General features: G+C 38.2%; 1 protein-coding gene across 9 annotated transcripts in view; it reads right to left on the bottom strand.

Moving 5' to 3' along the window:
* Positions 1-2,807: 2,807 nt before the first annotated feature.
* The window catches only part of dlg2 (discs, large homolog 2 (Drosophila)), a 186,238-nt gene continuing 168,982 nt past the window's right edge, over positions 2,808-20,063 (bottom strand). For all 9 annotated transcript variants that reach the window (XM_068601063.1, XM_068601064.1, XM_068601066.1 and 6 more), the window contains 10 exons: positions 16,586-16,700; positions 16,018-16,194; positions 15,421-15,496; positions 13,612-13,708; positions 9,419-9,469; positions 8,957-9,058; positions 6,420-6,595; positions 6,032-6,141; positions 4,706-4,797; positions 2,808-3,952 (listed from right to left, as the gene is read on the bottom strand). In XM_068601063.1, coding sequence (XP_068457164.1) covers positions 3,846-3,952; positions 4,706-4,797; positions 6,032-6,141; positions 6,420-6,595; positions 8,957-9,058; positions 9,419-9,469; positions 13,612-13,708; positions 15,421-15,496; positions 16,018-16,194; positions 16,586-16,700 — 1,103 coding nt within the window. In that variant the 3' untranslated portion in view covers positions 2,808-3,845. The remainder of the gene's footprint in view (positions 3,953-4,705; positions 4,798-6,031; positions 6,142-6,419; positions 6,596-8,956; positions 9,059-9,418; positions 9,470-13,611; positions 13,709-15,420; positions 15,497-16,017; positions 16,195-16,585; positions 16,701-20,063) is intronic.

Raw genomic sequence — 20,063 nt, 5'->3', positions numbered from 1 at the left:
GCACGCGCGTGAACGGCAGCACTCGTGAACGGCCGTGCACGCGAGTGAACGGCAGCACACGTGAACGCCCACTAACGTGAAACGGCCGCCCGTGTAAACGCTCGCAAACGGGTGCGCCGCGCATTAACGGCCGCGCGCGCGAACGGGTGCGCCCGCGCGAACGGCCACGTTAACGTGTTATTATGGTCGCGTGCACGTTCGTGTGTGTGTATGTGCGCGCATGTGGGCAGGTCACTTTGGTTATAGACGTCAGAATTAACAGCGTCACTGACGTTCACGTTCTGAGGTTTAACAGATGGTTTTGTAGACACTCTGCAACCCAATAATATCAGGTGTCTCACCAAATTTTTTTTTTGTTGTCTTTTTTTTCCGTTGACTTGAAAAAAGGCAACAAAAAAAAAGTTTAATTCCAGGGGAGAAATGAGAACTTGACTACTGACTACAAATGGCAAAATTGCAGTTACAGCCTAAATATAATTGTAGCTAATATTTGTACACACAAAGTACATTGTTGTCCTTCCATTGACCATTTTTAAGAACTGAGTAAAATGCAAAGTCCACACATATATTGAATGAATTATTTACTTTAAAGTAACCCATCAATACGGGCTTACATGTGGTTGACATTGCCAAGCAAGCACTGTTTTATATTCAAGTCCTCTTGTTATTTACTAAAAGATATTTTGAATTGAAACAAGATTGGACTTTTTTTTTACCTTTACTTGTTTTGTTGTATGAACAATACATATTTACATTTAAATTAAGGTATTGTAAAACCAAAGTGATGAAATAACGTATTGCTTGGATGTTTTCTTTATTTTTGTCAACGAAAAGAAATCTATTATTTTTCTCCTAATTTTTTAAAATTTTTTGGGTCCTAATTTTATTTTATTTTTTCTGTTCCTAATTTTTTATTTCTATTTTTTTTTTGGTCTTAATTTTTTTTTTCTTTTTCTGGTCGTAATTTTTTTTTTTTTTGTGGCGGGAATGGGCTTCCATACAGGACACTGTGGCGGGCCGGGTCGTATGTTTGACACCCCTGACTTAGATGATGCAGTTTTCCTTTCAACTTTTCCAATTATACATTTAAACGACAAGGATTTTCAACAGTTCAATTAAATGACTTTGAACTGTAACATTTTTCAGCAGGTATTTTGCCTTTTCTATATTTTCAGTAATGATTTGCTATTTATTTATATATTCATCTATTCCGCTATTTTCAGCTATATTAATATATTCAGCTATTTTTAAAATATATTCAGCTATTCTTTCATTTTCAAATATATTTAGCTATATTTAGCTAATTTAAGCTATATTCCACTATGTTCAGCTATATTCAGCTATTTCTTTCAAATATTTCAGCTATAAGCTTCAGCTTTTTGCATTCCAACGCATTTTCTGCAGGAAGTGCTCTTTCTAGTTTCAGTTGCAACTCCAGTGGAGCTAAAAGAACATGGGAGCAAGTTAAAACGAAATACAAGAACATAGTTCAAAGCGGACAGTAAGTTTATTATAATATCTTCCAGGCTACTTGTGTGATGTTTGATTTTGCCGGTCACGAAACACGCTCTCTGTAGGGATTCTGTAGAAATGGGCAAGTCATTTTTCTAGGACAATGATTGGCCGCTACGCGTCTTATATCCCCAATGAGATCTTATCCGGGAACTTAACCTGCTCCGGAGCAGGTTAGGCGTTCAGCGTAAGTTACCGGGGCAACGGACCTCGCTAAGCGGAAATCCAGCTTCATGAGACAAGCCTCAGGTTTCTAAATTTACTTGATAACAGGTTGGGAAAAACAAGCAGTGTAAATCCTATAGCAGAAATACTAGAATATATTATCCATCACCCACAGGTGGTTGTCATGGGAATCTGTAGACCAATGGCCATTGCAGTATAACAGAACATGAGGGTTATGCCACTAGCATTAGCCATTCCCAGTGCTTGAAGTACATAAGGTATTTAGACTATTAACAAAGCAAGAGAGTGTTTTACTTTATGTCCTTTCAAACAAGGCAAGCCACTGGCGAGTAAACTGGTGGATACACTGTATCGTGCCGCGTCTGCTCAGGATATCAGGCCTCATCCACTTCTACCACAAACAGCGATAGATCAGAGAGAGCTGTTCTCAGGCCCCCTAGCTCTCTGTGGCTCACTCAGGGATATTGTCCTGTCTGCTAAACATTGTTGCTTGGCTGCTGTAAGTTCAAAGGGTTGTTGAGTCATTTCTGCAACTCAGAAGAGTTGCATAAGTAAGATTGCAATTATCTCACGGTCAACTTGGAGGTCAGCTGTGATAGCTATGTTAGCGACGAATAGTGATTTAGACTTAGGCCACAAATGTCTAATAGTGTACTGTGTCCATGATCATTACATTTAAATGTTTACATTTTTGTATCTAAAAATGAAAGGACAACCTCACAATTGTTCCTGTCCATCTTAAAAGAATAATCACGTGGCCATATACACACTGAACCATGTTTTGCTTGCTATAGTCATTCTTCCTGTTCATACCGGACACTAAGCAATACAATGTACTCAAAAGTGTATCTGAAACTAATCTGAGTTAGACAAATCAACTGAGTCTTTTTGGTACGAAATCCCCGCTTTGTGTTACAATGTTACAATCCCTCCACTGTTCAACAGGGAAACACCAAGATGTTGGTGATGAACCAGAGAGTGGGGCCAAACTGGGTGTTGGATTTTCCTAAGCTATGAAGTCAATCATGATTTACCTCCGTCATTAAGACTCAGGAGCAGCACGCTGACTAAATCAGTGTCCTCTTCAAACTCACCTGTTTTATTTCATAATGTTGCCACAGAATTTAAATCTATTAACTGCATTTTTTTTCAAATGTAGGCTCTTCACTTTACTGTTTTTATACTTTTGAAAGGTATTGAGCCTTTATTTTAAATTAATTTTTTTCACTATTAAAAAACAAAAGTGTTTTAGTATTCAATTGAATTACTATTTGACTCTTTCCACTCCGAATCTAAAACATGAAATTATTTCTCTTTCACCACAATGTTTCCATCCACCCAAACACAGTCACGATATATTACATCATTCAAATAAAACATGCTCTGTAAATTACCTTTTAATCAAAGTTCGTTTCAGTAATAAATAATTCTGTGCTTTTGTGCCTTCCAGAAATTTAAGTAGCAAAATATAGTGTTACATCTCCATTGCAAAAAGCAGCTTTCTCCATTTAATCATTGTCAATGCAACAGCTGGATGAGTGATGTGCTTTTAAATAAAAAAAATAATAAAAAAATGAAAGTTTTACAGCAAAAAAAAACATTTTCCTCATACATCCTCAATGTTATGTCAGAGAAATAAATAAAGTAATCCAAGAAAAAAAGCTGTAAACAAACACAAAGTTAAGCTGTGTTCAGGGGATGCATAGACGCACAATTAGACAAAACATTAAACTTAATATAATTCTTTGCTAGTTGTTGCAGTGTGAAGAAGGGGAGAGTGTCTCAGTTGGAATACCTTCTTTCCATCTTATGTTAGTGAAGCAAAAACGTCTGCACAAGACCCCACCTCCAGTCCCCACACTCCACACATTGACTTAGCTTTCATCACATTTCTTTTTCTCTGTGTTCAAAACAAAATCAACAAATATACAAACGTTCATGTTTCAAGACCTAAAACACTTTGTGGGATACGTTCAGGAACATTCATCTTGAGTGAAAGAAGCAGTTACCAAACAAAAGTGAAAAAAACAACATGAAACATATAACACATTTATGAATTTATGAATTCATCATACAGTTATCATATGTTACAACAAATGTATCACGAGTCTCTAGCAGTCCAGGCTCCCTTTCATGGTGATGAGTCATTATAGTTTCTCCTTGGAGGGGATCCAGATATAGGGTCCTGAATGTTCCTCTATCACCTGTTTGCAGTGGCTATAAATGTCCTCTAAGGTGTCTCCTTGAACCAGGGCTGCAAAGCAAAGGGAACTCTTTATGTAATGTGGAACTGTGTATAAAACAGGTACGTCAAATTTACATCATTACAGTTACTCTCAGCTGTCAAATGTTTAAAGCCCTGATGCGGGTCAAAGATTTCTGTTGACGGAATTAAAAGCCCTGCTGATCTGTTTAACACTAATTACCACTGTGGCAGTCTGAAGTTTCTATAGACTAGAACTTTTGTGTAAGACTAGCAATGATGACATGTCTATAATGCGTTTTAAAGCTATTCATAATGCTTTATAATCTGCTGTATAATTATAAAACATAATACATATCTATATTATGACATGGATAGTGATACCCATATTTCAATGGCAAAAGCTTTTGATTGTGGAAACTGCTCAAAATGCTTAATAATGTGTTTTGATTATTGCCAATAAGAGGCGCTTTAACAAATGATTCCATATGTTTGTGTGTGTCAATAGAAAACAGAAACAGACATGTTGATACATACTGTAATCTGAACCCAAATCTGATTGGAATCTCTGAAGTTCAAACTATATATCAACAAAGATAACTGACAGGTCCAGTCTAGATGGGCTCAGAAAGAATTTCTATGATAATCTAGATCTTTTGGGCCTTGGCATCATTGGCATGTGGCCACATGAGCACAACCCTCTCACTTTTTCTGCTCTGTGGTGAGATGGTGCTCATACTGTGTTTGAGCAGTGAGGGACAAGCTGAATATAATAATGCATTTGTGCTTATATCAATATCATACCTGTGAAGAATTCACCAAACTCCTGCTCCAGCTTCATCGCCCTGTCAAACGTCTTCTTGGCTTGTTCCTCTGTCAGTCTCTTATTCATGTCCCTGTACAGGGACAAAGGACACACATAGTTCTGTCTCTGATTTGTATTTGACAACTGTGACGACCCTTGCTGTTATTCTGCAGTGTCTTTGTATTTTAATTTTATTGTTGGTCAGTGCCTCCTGCTAGCACAGGGAACCTGGCTCCCAACTTATAAAAGGTCGGTCTGCTCACTTCTTTGTCCTCCTCTGACCTGCAGCCTCTCCTTCTTTGTGCACCGCACAAGAGGTTAGAAATATGGCTAGGTCCCTACCCGGCCATATTTCTAACCTCCTGTACCACGATGCACACTCTCATCACGATTATTATTCAAGACTATTTGGCAAGTCACTGAACAGTACAACCAAACTAATTTCCTTATCTGAGGAATAAAGTAATAAAACACCTCACTCAAATGAAACACAAAAGTTTTTTTTTTTACATATGTATTGGATATTTCTCTGATTTGTATATATATTTGTCCAAATATTTATCAAGTACTTTACCAAGCACACACTCTTCACGTCACATCAATTAGATTCAGCACTCAGCACCAAATATGAGCGTTAGCCAGCAAACAATACAACACTTAAAAGGATACCTATGAACTCCTCACACATCATACTGACCGGAGCTACTTCAGATCACTTCCAGCTAACTGAGAATCTGGGCCTTTTCAACAATCACCAATGGTTAAACAATGATTCTATCTGGGGATGTTCCATTTAAAACTCTAGCTCGCCCCGACTTTGGCTGAGACTTTACTTTAACCATTTATTGCAAAATGATAGAATGAGCACTGTATTATACTAACAGTCTCTATGTAAAGGAACATCATGGAGACATTTTAATCATTCACCAATTCATTTTCATATCACACACCCCTCCATACAACACACAACCTCATCCATCCTACACACCTTACACTACTGATCTCACTGATACTTACACCCCATACTTTGCAAATGTTAAGTTATGTATTTAATTAATTATCTTTTATTAAATATGTGTTGATATTATTAATGTTTTATTATGTTGTCTATTATTATCTGTTTATAATTCTGGATGACCACAGGAGGACATACAGTTAATAAACATTTGCATCTACGTACAACTACATTATAGTGTGTTATAAATATGTATTACACATGTATTTATACTTGAATTAGACTTAAATTAAGTCTATAATATAAATAATACAAAACAAAGGGTAAAGTAAACACAATTATTATCAAAGGGAAACAAATGAATACTCACATTAATGAATCAATGGACTTAGGTTTTATGAAGATGGCGATGGGATAGAGTTGTGCTACTTGTAGTCGTTTGATGGCGTTTCCAGACACATCCAGAATGCAATGTTTCCCCTGAGACAGAGGCATGAATTTACAAGAGATGTACAACACACAGGAAGGCTGCACTCTGCACACTTTTTAAAATCTCCTGTTCGAAACAGCATCCTGTAAATGATACTAGATCTTTTCTTCTTTCTTCTGGTTTTGATATCACAGAGCAGCCCGGTCGATAACATGTATATCCAATGATACCCGGCTTAGACACTTAGATTTACACAGCAATAACTAAACTTCACACTGATACATTTATATTGGTGCTTTTATGTGGTGCAGCTTTAAACAGATCTCACCAGGTTTTCAGCAACATATTTCACAGACAAGACACTCGTTCCATAGAGATTATCATTGTACTGTCCCGCCTCAATGAATTTGTGCTCTTGAATGTCCTTTTCCATCTGCTCTCTGGACATCACAAAGTGGTAGTCTCGCCCGTCCACCTCGTAGTCCCTCTTCTGCCGAGTGGTATCTTTGGTGCAAGGAGGACAATAAGCTCTTTATAACAAAATTATAAAGCCACAAAGAGACTAGTGAATACTTTATGAAAATGGTACGCAGGAAGAGGTTTTTTAGCCATCCCTCATAAAAGCAGGGTAAGCTGCCTTCAAATGAGATCATGTTTACCGTGTTTTTGAGAAAGGTTCAAATGAACACCCATCTCTTACTGTATTCACAACTTCACAAGTGGAACATTTCTGAAAGATCAGAATTCATAAGTTGTGATTTGTTTTTGACGTTGTCGGAAATGACGGAGGCCAAGGAAGTTCATTTTTAGTTGCATAATAAGTCAATATATTTTAATTGAAGTTTTTCTTATTTATATTGAGTCTGAGCAAAATGTTGATATTTCTCACAGTCCTCTGTCATTATGCCTTTTTATTTTCATAATAACATACCTGCTAGCCAGCTTGCTAAAGTTTTAGGCTCTGACTTCTTGGCATCCATAGTCACATTAATATTGCCGTTGCCTAGCAGCGGGGCTCTCACAACTTAACTACTTCAACACCAAACAGATTATGTGTATGATTCTCATATCAAAACCATAAACTCACAAGTTCCATTTGAAGGCATGTGCCCCACATGCCACTCTATCAAGGTATTTTTCACTATAGACAATGAATATATTCCTAGTGGTGTGTTGAAATATTTTGCACTGATTCTTTGTATTACTGCACCAATACCTATTCCCTGCTGTCTCTGTCCATTGCACCTATCATCTTAACTGTGAACTTTTGCACATCCACTGATCAATACCTTTGAACCATCTGTTCAGCTTTTTCATTCCACAATGCATTTATTCTGTAAACATTTTTGTATAGTATCTTTATAATTATTTGTATGGCAATATTTCTATTCTATATTTATGTTATTGATTCTTGCAGTATTCTTGCATGTATTTTTATATAATTCATATGTTTATTGGACACCAAGTATGTTAAATAAGCTACTTGGCAAAAAACCCTGTTCTGATTCTGATATGCATATTTTTTTGTATGAAATGTGATATACAAATAACGTTTGAATTGACTTCAGTTGGAAAACCTTGTTGGAATTACCACAAACAAATGTGGTGGAGCCTATTTGTCAAACCATTGAGATGGTTGGTGCCAATGTTTCTTTAAGTTATAAAGCTTGCTGCTTTCCTCATAAATAGAAAGAGGTCTATTTTAGCTCTGAGCTGTAACACATCCTACCAGCTCTGACCTTGTTGCTACCAGCGTTTGGTGTCTGAATTTTTCAAAGCACTGAGCTTCATGTTAACCTTTAAAAATATCCACTCACATCAATCAAAACTTGTCATGAAATTTGCACAAGTGAGCAATGGTGAAATGGTACATTACATGAGCATTGTTATGTGCTAGAAAAGTTTTAAACAAATTTCATTGGATATCTTTAAAGACAAGAAAGTGTCTGATAATATATTATTCTAAAAGATAAAAGGAGTAGGCTACTTCAAGACTCACTCTCTAGACAAAGGGATTAAAGTATGAACTGAGGTCATCCACTCACTCACCTTGGTGCCCTGAACAGTTAGCAGCTGTATATGGTTTGAAAGATTTATTGAAATAAAAGAGATGAGTAAATTAAAACATGCAAAAAAAACAGCATTGCTGAGGGAGAACACATCACATGCAGATGGGAGTTAGCTGTTCTCTTTAGGATGAGTCCAAATGGAGTGAACTGGGGTCACACACACAAACACACAAATCAGTTATAGTCCTTCCATGTTTAGCCCTGTGGCAGCATTATATGAGGCTTCATGGGCAGCTTTCTCTTACAAAACATAAAACAAATATTTACATCCATAGTTAACCAAAACAGTAAAATCATGGTATGAAAGAAATTATTTCTAAGCGCTGTAAGAGTGATCAGAGCCTTTAGTTTCCCAGTAGAGGTCGCGAGACAGAGAAGTTGGGTCTGATTACAAACAATGAGCTCTGTGTGCTATCCTTCTACATCCATTTCAGATACTGAATTCATCTTCCTCATCAGAATCAGAATCAGAATTGTTTAGTTGCCAAGTAAGTTTGTACAAACAAGGAATTTGTCCTGGCGGAAGGTGCATCATATCAGTGATCACAGAATCACAGAAGTCTGTCAAATTTCCACGGCTCTGTTCGCTGCGGAGGCAGGCAGGATTCAGGGTAACACACTGTGAGTAATTAATACACATCTGTTTATTTAAAGCTAAAAGTGTACTAGAAAACAGTGGTGGGATGAATTGGAGATAAACGTTCACACGTCACACTGACTCCACATATGGTCGTGGTCATGACTGATTAACAGAACACATCAAGAAACACAGACAATGATTTCATTAAATACTTACGTGGCACACAAGAGCCAAACTTGTCTGGGAATTCTGATATCAGATCATCATTGATTCTGTCCTTCATCGGCCCCAGGATTATGACGGGTCTGGCATAATTTACTTGAAGAGAAAACAAAGACTTTTTAAAAAGACAACACTGATTATTTGTTATGCATGAAAGTAAACCTCATGTGTTGTGTCCAACTTTACTTCTTGTTTGTGTGCAAAGATGCATTACAATACTGTCTATGTGTATATTCCAGTAGCGGGACGTGCGTTTTCGACCTAGGCCTTCTGTGTGGTCCGGGAGTTACTTTCAGACCGATCCGTGTGTGTATTGAACACAGCGCACTGCCCACTTCACAGCATGTTCATATAGACTGTCACATGTGGACAGCAGACGCTCACTCTGTGAAGCTGATTAAGATACTGTGATTCAAGTGTTGAGGCCAAGTTTTGATAACACTGTAAGTAACTTACTTTCTTGCCGCATCACAGGTTCATATGAGAGAATGAAATCCTCTTGACTCCCTGGTGGGGCACACAGTGAACAATGTTCGCACGTCATTAGGACAAATAGTCATCACTAACATAAACTACATGCCATACTTAGCCCAAAGCCACGAGCATGTCTCTGTTAGTTTTGGTCTTACAACAGTTACCTGATGTTTTAGTAACATCAATGTACATGCATTCAGCAAAGCATTTGAGTTCTGTGTAATAGTACGACAATGTTAACTTGGACAAATAACAACCAAATGGTAGAGGAAACAGTTACAGAACATATTAAAATTGTGATTTTTCTTTTTTCTTTCTGCTTTAAAGAAAAAAAACGTGAACTAAAGAATCTCAGCTCATGACGTTACTTTCAATGAGAATTTTGATTTTAGGTTAGTTGAAAAACACTAAATAATTTTTCACTCGTTGAGTGATAGGAGCAGAAAACTCACCATTAAAATAAAACAGGAATCTCTATAGTTTTCAGGCTGCACATAAAATCCTGAAGTAACCCTGATTAGAATGGATGTGAGGTCACAGGACAGAGGATGTTGTGTGTACAGATTGTAAAGCCCTCTGAGACATTCTCCCATATTCTGCTTCAAACGAACATGCTCACAATTACAAAAACACTCTAGTCCAGGCGTGGGCAAACATTGCTTGTCTCTGTTGCTTATCTCAGTAAAAACGTTACCGTTTCTACCATCCGCCATGGAAATAACCATTAGTTCTGCTTTATACTCATTGTGTAAATTCTACATAAGTTGGAACATCAAACTCCATCGTGTCTGGGTTTATTGTGTTATCCGTAGTCCCACAACAGCATCTGAATGACTGTCGCTATTAGCGCAAGGCGGACCAGCAGCAGTTTGATTCAGCAACGACAGGACGGCGGTAATGACGGGCGAAGCTTCTCAATGCTGATTGTCTTATGATGTGTTCACACGTAACGCGCCGAGATTACATACAAAGTCATTGTACAGCTGCGTAAAAGCTGCGTAGACCAGTATTTTCCAAAGGGCAGTGCGACAGACGCGTTGAGGCAGCACGAACAGCCGGTGTTGAATCAAACTTCTGCCGGAAGTGGGACTACGGGTAATATTATGAATCCCGACACGATGGAGTTTGATGTTCATGGAATGTATGTAGAATTTACACAACAAGTATTAAGCAGAAGTAGTGGTTATTTCTGTGGTAGATAGCTGAAACGGTAATGAGTTTTACAGTGATAAGCCAGACGCAGTTCCTGGAGTCGGTGAAATTCACAGAGCTGTGTGCGGCTACGAATGGTGTTATGAATCCAAACATGAGGGCGTTTGATGTTTCCACGTTTTTGTGACTTCCACAACAAGTATAAAGCAGAACTAGTTGTTATTTCTTTTATAGTCTATAGCGGAAAAGATCGCTCTTTTTCTAGAGAGAAGCGATGGCGATAAGCCACGGCCCCTTTGTGGCGCCACGATTAGTCATGCTGCTTTTGGTGTGAACAAACCATTATGCCACACAAATTTTCCACTTGAAAAATTTTCACTCGCACTAATTTGCACCGCATCAAACGCGTCGGTCTGGCGGAAAATTTGCTTTTTTGCAACCATTCGCATATGTTTATTAAATTTGCATGTAATCTAGTCGCGCGTCAATTTCGTGTGAACGCAGCGTTAGCATGCTTAGCGGAAAGTGGCTGATATTGTATTCTTTGAATTCTGCAATGGTTTCTTGGCAAATAGAACATAAGGCCTTTGATCGTACTTTGGTGAAAAAATATTTAGCAGTCCACTCCTCATTAAACACTCACTGTCCACTTTTTTTTTCTTTGGTCCACTCATTGTTACGGAAGGGCTCAATGCAGGAAGCTGGCAGGATTCATTTTACGACTCTAAAACTCTTGTAGTATGAACCCTGTCTCCGACAACAGAAAATGACATGCCAAATTCAAATTACCGTAACTCTTCGAAAGTTCACGCTTGCTTAATTCCAAAAGCTCATTAGGGTAATTGTGAAAAAACATGGCGAGCTTGCCTGTAGGGCCACTGGGGTAGCAATGTGAGCGGTGCAGGGAGCAGCAGGCAGGCAGAAATCGCAGCCTGGTGTATTCACACCAAATGCGTCAAGATTTTTCTCGACGCCGATCTAAAAAAGGGTGTTCACACCAAAAGACTATTCATGGCGCCACAAAGGGAACATGGCTTATCTTCACTGCTTCTCTCCGGGAAAAGAGCGACCTTTTCCGCTATCGACTATGGCGGAAATAACCACCAGTTATGCTTTAAACTTGTTGGGAAGTCACAGAAAATCGTGGAAACATCAAAAGCCATTTTGTAGCCATCCGTGAATTTCACTGACTCCAGGAAATGCGTCTGGCTTATCACTGTAAAACTAGTTATCGTTTCTGTCATTCACAATGGAAATAATTACTCGTACTGCTTTATACTTGTTGTGGAAATTCCACATCGTGTCTGGATTCATAATATTATGCGCAGTCCCACAACAGCGTCTGAGTGATGGACGCTATCAGCACTACTTCAGGGGGACTGGCAGAAGTTTGATTCAACACCGGCAGGACCTCAGTGACGAGCGGAACATCTCAACACTGATTGGCTGATGCAACTATGACTCGCATGTTTTTGCTGTCGGAGTTGGGAAATTTTAACACGCTCTGCAGCCAATGTGCGCTGTACAGAAGCAGAAGGCGCAGCGGTCTCTGTGGTCGGAGGACAGATGTGTTTTTCCTTCGACCACTACTGCCTGCCATATTCTGCTGTTGGAGAGCACACTCACAAACAGCCTAAAAGAGTGCTCAGCAATAAATAAGCTTTAAGAAACATCGATGCTGGTCTGTTGCTGTCGTAGTGCTTCGGGAAACCGAAGTCGGGAACGGAGAAGCGCTACAGTAGTCCTTACTATAATTTCTAATTATTATGATAATTATAATACTCAGCAGGCCGGAGTTTGCCCACCCCTGCTCTAGTTGTTTATGTTAGTGTCATGCAAGCATGCGTCAAACACTATCAACAACAAGGAAAGGCGTCTTTAAAGGGTGTAATTATATGAAAAAAAAATGAAAAAAAAGTGTTCAGCATGCCTTTAAACATTTGGGACACAATAATCAATGGTGACTCATGAACAGAGTGCGACCCACTGCTTCAACACCGAGACCAAAATGTTTGGAACCATGCGACTGTCAGCCATATTAATAAAATTATATTATATATTATATAAATATAAATAATACCTCTCTAAAGAAAGCTATTTGAATCCAACACTTTAAAGTAAATTATTCATGGTAATACAATCAAAGTCTGAGTCAAAATAATAAATGCTGGTTCACAAAAAAAAGAAATAAAAAGGAGGTAATAGAAAATCCTAACGTGACTTTTGATCGATTGTTTTATGACTTTATTTCTTATGACTATTATTTAAAGCAATACGATTCATGTCAACCTCTGTGACAAGCCTACTTTGACAGGGCAAGTGGCGTCTTTTACCATAAAACAGAGCGGAGAAGAAAGCCAAGATCTGAATGCCCTCCAAACCTTGAGTTGAGTAAATCTGCCTTCCAACTTGTGACAGAAGTCCCACTGCACACTGAGAAGCAAGACAAATCCAACCAATGCAACATGCAACAGGCTGTGGAGGGGTCGAGGTAAACAGAGCTGAGGAATCATTCCTGGAGCAACTTACTGAATGTCTTTGTCCCATACCCATCATCACCTATTCCCAGGATGTCCTATTGGCCGTCCAAAGAGAGCCAGAACAGAAGAAAGAGAGGAAGGAGGACAGCCGCAACATAAGCAAAGGGTTGGAGGTAGTGAGAGGAGGGAGCTGCAGAGCCACAGATCTGTCTCTGTCCAGACACTAAACAGCCAGCAGGGAGAGCCAATGGGCAGGTTCAGACTGAACCTAAATCATGTCTGAAGTGACACTGGGTTGTACAGTATCACCATATGGAGATGCGTCACTCCAAAGTGAACAACATTGACTTGGTTTCTCTCCTGCTGACTGATGAGCATCTGAGCCAGAATGTCTCTGACTGTGGTCCAACAGGACGAGACAGAAAACAAAGACAACAGTGAATGATGGAGAGAGGAATACAGCTATGTTCCCTTTTCAGCCCTACATGTCACCTACACCGACTCTCTGTCTGGAAGCACATGTGTGTCAGTGGGCTTACTTACGGTCCGAATCACTGCCATCCTGCTCACCCTCTCTGTTCTTGTAGAATGGGAACTTTCGCGTAAAGATGAAATTCTTTTTACGTTTATCATTGAATGACTGTGAAGGGAGAGAAAGCATGGGGCAAACAGGTATATTTGTCACGTTCATGCAGACAAAACAACAGCTTGCAGAAAGTGGGATGTCAAGAAGTTGCGACAGTGAAAACTGATTATGTGTTTCTCCCAGATTGTAAGGTAGCTTCAATGCAAATTTGTTTTAGCTTTACTGTGATATTATTTACAAGGGTTTAGATCAAAGTAGTTACAAGTTATTTAAGATCCTTATTAAATTTATACTGGGTTTCCCTTTTTAGTTAGACCACTTACAAAATAACAATTTTGGTTAATCGTTAAATTTGATAAAAAAATATATCATGTTGGTTCCAGCGACTAGAATGTAAGCAGTAGCTGCTACTTTCCATTTTATATAATTATAGATGTCATAACTTTGTTTTGGACTTTTGATCTGACAAAAGGAGGTGGTGTTGTGATGGGCTGTTTTCTGACAGACTGAACAAATTGATTGATGAAATAAAAAATGATTATGAACTTGAAAATAACAGTTAGATTAAATGATTTGATTACAATATCTGAATAGATTCTGATACCAAATGGTTTGATTGAACCGCAGGTCTACTAGCAAAGACTGATATGAAGGTCAATATTGTGGACATGTTGGACAATATATAATATTTATCGTTTAATTGTCATTTAGGTAGCTAAAAAAACAAAATAACATAGATATAAATAAAAGTTACATTTTCTCAAGCAAGTTTGCCAAGACATTGCAGCAGAGGAATTATTACTGAGTATTACTTCTCTTAGAAAAACTCAGCGTTTAGTGTTATATAATTGATACAAAAACTTTACAGAATCTCTCTAACTTAAGCACAAGTTAACTAAACAACTTGCTAAATCATCTGCAGTGTGAGAGTCAAATAGATGTCTGCTTTACATGCAGGGGAATAACAGTATAGGTCCTAGTACTTCTTGATGTGCCACAGTTGCCATTTAAAGTAAAAGCAAGGTGAGAATAAACTGAGATCATGCTATAAGAGAAGTAACATAACCAGGGTTTAGTTGTACAAAAGAAGCACACAAACACATGCAGGGATGGAACCAAAAGTAGGAACTTAAGAGGATGAGACTTGAAATGATAAATATGCTCATTTCAAGACAAAATTCTGCTGCTGATGTGGGATATTCACACAGGGTTCTACGTGGAGTCTTGCAAGAGTGAAGCGATGCCTCAAACCTACATTTCCTAAACTTCATGTTAAAAGTATTGTTTATACATTATATGTGTTGGATAGAGAACAGTTTACACCTGCTATAGTGGTTTTAGTTTTGAGTAATATAAATTAAATGTGTGAAAAGTTAGACATGTGGTTAACAACTTGTGAAGTATGAAACTTACTGGAATGTTGAATGTAAAAAAAATCAATGACAGAAAATCAAAATCGGGCCCAACTCTTATAATTTTTGTTCTTTTTTAGCGAATACTAAAGAGAGGCATTCTTTTGTCATTCCATCATTTTTGTTTAATGCAATTTCTTTGACATAAATGAAGGAACACATACACAATATGAAACTATTGTATGAAGGACATCTATCAAACTGTTCAGACTAAAGAGCTCCTGATAGAAGCAGTGCACACAGAGCCCACTGTGAAGCCTTCAGGATGAAACTACATCTGAGCCACACACGATGAATCATCAACCATATAAACAAATATAAAGTGCCACTTTCAGCTCTTATAGAGGTACTTACCCCTTTTGAATCCAATGACCCCGGCTTGGCATTGAACTTTACAGTCTTTAGACGCGCTCGCTCTTTCCTTTCCACCCTGCAAAGCAAAAAGCTTCGTCAGTCATTTACCACAGAGATGAAATAAGATGAGTCACACTGATACGACGTTGAACTACACAACCATTCTGGGTGAGGACCGGCTTCAAACACTGTCTTAAAATGTAATATCTCCTCAGTCATTGCCTTCAACTGTGTATGTGGAGAGAAATCAATACCAGGTCAATGATGTGTCCAAAATGTGCTTGCATGTGTGCTGGGTTCAAGTTTCTGGCATTGGAATTTCTATGTCACACCCTAGTGATAAATGATTGTTACTTTTTTAAATAAGATTTGTTTCCTGCTCCAACAGCACCAGTGGGTGCAGAGGACTCCTGCTGTCAATATTTTTTCATAGAGGAATATAAATAAGTTGTCTGTGTTTCAAAAGGTGGCCAGTTCATCTCAATCGCCTCATTGACTGCTTGCTCCTCTTTTGGGACAATCAATATTTTTCACACAAATCATATACAGACTTTGAGAAATTGCACAACAAGAGACAGGTTTCTGTCTACTGCTCACCGTCTCTTGCTAGGGATGACACCCATCTCCTCACTGTCCCCGTGTGGGGTGACACGACGGGCCTGCCACCACTCATCATCTGAGGCGTTGATGACATGGAGGATGTCTCCATACCTGAAGCTGAGCCCTTGGCTGGGGAGGCCGCTGTCCTTTGACTTCTCATAGTCAAACAGTGCTCTGTTCAGTAGAAGAAGAAGGATTATTAGTATGAGTAATGCAAAAGATTCCACGATGTGAGGTCTTTTGTAATTGGGTTGTGAGAGAGTGGAAGACACCAATACAGCTTTACCAGGTCAGAGAGCATTGCAACTGTTAATCCATGCTTGGGGTTAAAATAAGAAATATTCTTCTGTTTTAGTCTCAAACTTGATCTGAACATGGAATTGTATGTGCTCAATCTTCTCAGTCTTCTGTTTGAAAAGCAAACAACACAGCCCAAATACGGTACTCATATAATGTTGCCTGGAATGAATCAGTGCCGAAATCACAGAATCAATTTGGTACAGGTTTTTCAACTGAATATAGTTGGAACATCCCAAACAAGGGTGAAATTCCAACAAGGACCAACCTGACATAGAGCGATCTCTTCTGATTGGTTCGCAGGGATCCTGACCCAGAGCTCATGCTGTGGTTCATCATCTGTTCCCGCAGGTCGTGGATTTTGGCTTCAAAACGTCCGTACTCTGCAAGACAAGATTAGAGACACATTGAGTCTGAGAGGGATCCTCTCAGACTCAATGTTGGGTGAACTCAATATTGGGTGAAAAGTGTACTCAAAATAATGTATCGTATTTCATTTTATATTTTGACTTTATCACAGTCCACTGGATGCAATTTAGTAAGTATTTGGAAGCATACAGTATAAATACATCTATAGTCATATTTATGTTTTTACTATTTCTTTAAACTTACAACTCTTAACATGTTGGTGAAAAGTAATTTGGGACCAACTTGTCATCAATACTCTACCTCTCGTGTCACCGTACTGTCTACATCTAGATTATATTTCCTTCAGTCATGTAGCAATATCAAACTGTCTGTGATGTACAACTTTTTGAGTGAAAGCCACACTTGACTGTGACATATAAATAATCATACAAAAATGAATAAACACCTGAACGTATTAAGGGAATAGATATATGAGGAAATATATGTAAGACACATATCTGAGGTCCTTTGTTTTGGTACAAAGTTACTCATTTCTATTTTTTTCACCGATGCACCAGTGTTGCAGTCACTGACGTCTGGAGCCAGGAAGTGAACTGCTCTTAGCAGAGTAAAGGCTGACGTCAGAATGTGGAAAGTCGTTACCACGTTGACAAGTATGCTTCTCCTGACAGTGTGGTTACTGTGAGGATGAAAAGCTCATATCTTGACACATTGCTGGCTGATCCGTCACTTACAAAGATCAAGCAGTAAAGAAACATGAATATATGGCGAAAATAGAGCTGAAAATACTAAATAGGTTTTATTGATACGTTTTGTCAATGTTATCCAAAAAAACTCTCTACAATTGTGGCTATTTGAAATAATTTCTGTCATATTACAGTAATGTGCTGTAATTCTGTTACGTTGCTCATTCTAGTCACATTGCTTCTGTCCATTCGGGGAGAGGGATCCTCCTCTGTTGCACTTCCCCAGGTTTCTTCCCCTGTTAAAGGGTTTTTACTATCTTTATTTGGGGGAGTTTTTCCTGATCCAATGTAAGGTTCCGGGACAGGGATGTTATGTGTACAGATTGTAAAACTCTCTGAGGCAAATTTTGTATTTGTGATTTTGGGCTATACAAAATAAAACTGAATTGAATTAAATTGGCTCCATTTGCATCAAACTCTTTCATGCTTTGTCTCTGATGTGCTTCCTTACCATCCCATCCCAAGGAAACTAAAATGAGGAAAACTCATTTTATACCTGGAAAATTATCTACAACAAAATATAAAATCCCAGTCTAATTTGAGAAAGGGAAAGTTCCACAGTATTTACAATAAACAAATCTTCTTACTCTAAAATGAGTCTCACATACCTGTCTACATGTTCACTGTTATGTTATATCCTCCTATCTATCTATCTATCTATCTATCTATCTATCTATCTATCTATCTATATATATATATATATATATATATATATATATATATATATATCTATATCTATATCTATATATATATATGTATGTATATATATATGTACATATATATATATATATATATATATATATATATATATATATATATATATATATATATATATATATATATATATATAGCTGTTATAGCTCTTTGTGTCTGCTCTCTACACACTGCCCCTTACTGTGATTGCAGAGTGCAGCAGAGTAAAACATCATGGACACCGCTCTCTCTCCTGTGGCTACTCATAGGCAATGCAGGGGCGTAGCCAATGGACGCACCAAACAAGATCAAGGCCTAATCCCCATGCCCCCCCTAAGCCCTCGAACCCTTAACCCTCAGGTACTTACTGACGTCACCTGGTAAATGGTTGAGTGTGAGAGGCTGTGAGGGTTTGAACTGGTGTAAATATGAATTGTGTACAATTGTGGGTATTTATCTTATACTTTTTATTCCCTGATTTTGTCTTAGGGCTCTTTCCTCTTGAGATGAGATGTTGTTTCAAATAATAATAATGATCTATTTACTTGTTTATGTCATAACAGATTCAATAACAAAACAAAATGTTTGATGAATACATCTGTATGAAATAATAATAATATATAATTTCTGTTTGCATTCTTCTAAGTTCATGTTCCATCTTTAATCCTTAATTTAGTTGTGTAAATGTAATTTATTGGCCTGATCCCCCACGTGCCTCTTTGTTTAGCTTTTTTTTTTATGTCTCCATTCTTCCATTGGATGTCACATTGCTATGAATTGTGGGTCATTCCCTTGTGCAAAGTCGGCATCTAATGCTGACTTACGGAAAAGGTTCATAAAGGGGGCAAAATGTCTGCCAGAGAGCTCTCAAGCACTCTACGATGTGATAGTGGGACGGACGAAAACTTTCACGGATTTCGCGGGAGCGCGCCTTAAAGGCTGTGAGTCCGCAAGGGTGGAGATTGAGATTGGGCCTAAAACCTGTCTGCTCTATCAGTCGTCCCTTATATCAGATTACGCTCCGCTGTTTAAACCGGAGCTGAGACACATGATCTAGTTACTAGTTTTCCAACTATATGATGAATTTATTTTTAAGAGTGTACTGTATGTAGTACTGTGTACCGCGTGTGTAAAAATGAGTGAATATCCAGAATCATTGTCCTGTAGTAACCACTGCACACCATCTCACACACATCTACTTGCCAAACACAAACATATATGAGTATATATTTTTTGTAAATCAATGTTGCCCTCTATTGGTATACAATGTAATGAATCAATAAAGAAACATGACTTGATCCCTCTCAAGCATCGGTACTTTACGGATTCGCAAAGTTTTTAAGGTTATGAGATATTCACTGTTGACCTCTCTGCCTCCCAAAAGGAATAGAGGTGAATGGGGTTAAATTTTTTGGAGTTCACATCAATGACTTTTGTTAATAAACAAACAGCAACGCCTCCTTCCAGAGACAGTGTTGTTGTTACTCTGGATTACTGTTGACAGTTACTATTATCTAAGGCAGGGGTGTCAAACTCATTTTAGTGAAGGGGCCACATGCTGCCCATTTTGATCTTAAGTGGGCCGGAACAGTAAAATCACAGCATAATAACGCATAAATAACGACAATATTTCTCTATGTTTAAATCAATGGTGAAGGTTTTTGGACGATAAACTCTATTTTAAGGTCTTTCAACAATTAACTAGAAACATAAGGACCAAAAATTCAGACATCAGCCCACTGTTTATCTGCCTGGGCTCTCCTCTGCAGATTCCCTCGCTTTGTGACACTTCATAGAGCCTTTAAACTGCGACAACAATGTCTGTATCTAATGGTAATGCCACATCAAAACACAGTATATTTGAAGAGAGGACATTATCTTAATTACATCTTTAAAGGGGAAGAAGAAAGGACAGTGTTTGAGGGGTCACGACCTGTG

This window comes from Clinocottus analis, unplaced genomic scaffold (genome assembly GCF_023055335.1).
Source record: "Clinocottus analis isolate CAN_PGR_092001 unplaced genomic scaffold, fCliAna1.0.p SCAF_5, whole genome shotgun sequence".
Lineage (NCBI taxonomy): Eukaryota > Metazoa > Chordata > Actinopteri > Perciformes > Cottidae > Clinocottus > Clinocottus analis.
Note: the sequence above shows the minus strand (reverse complement) of the source record. Positions and strands in the feature narration are given on the sequence as shown.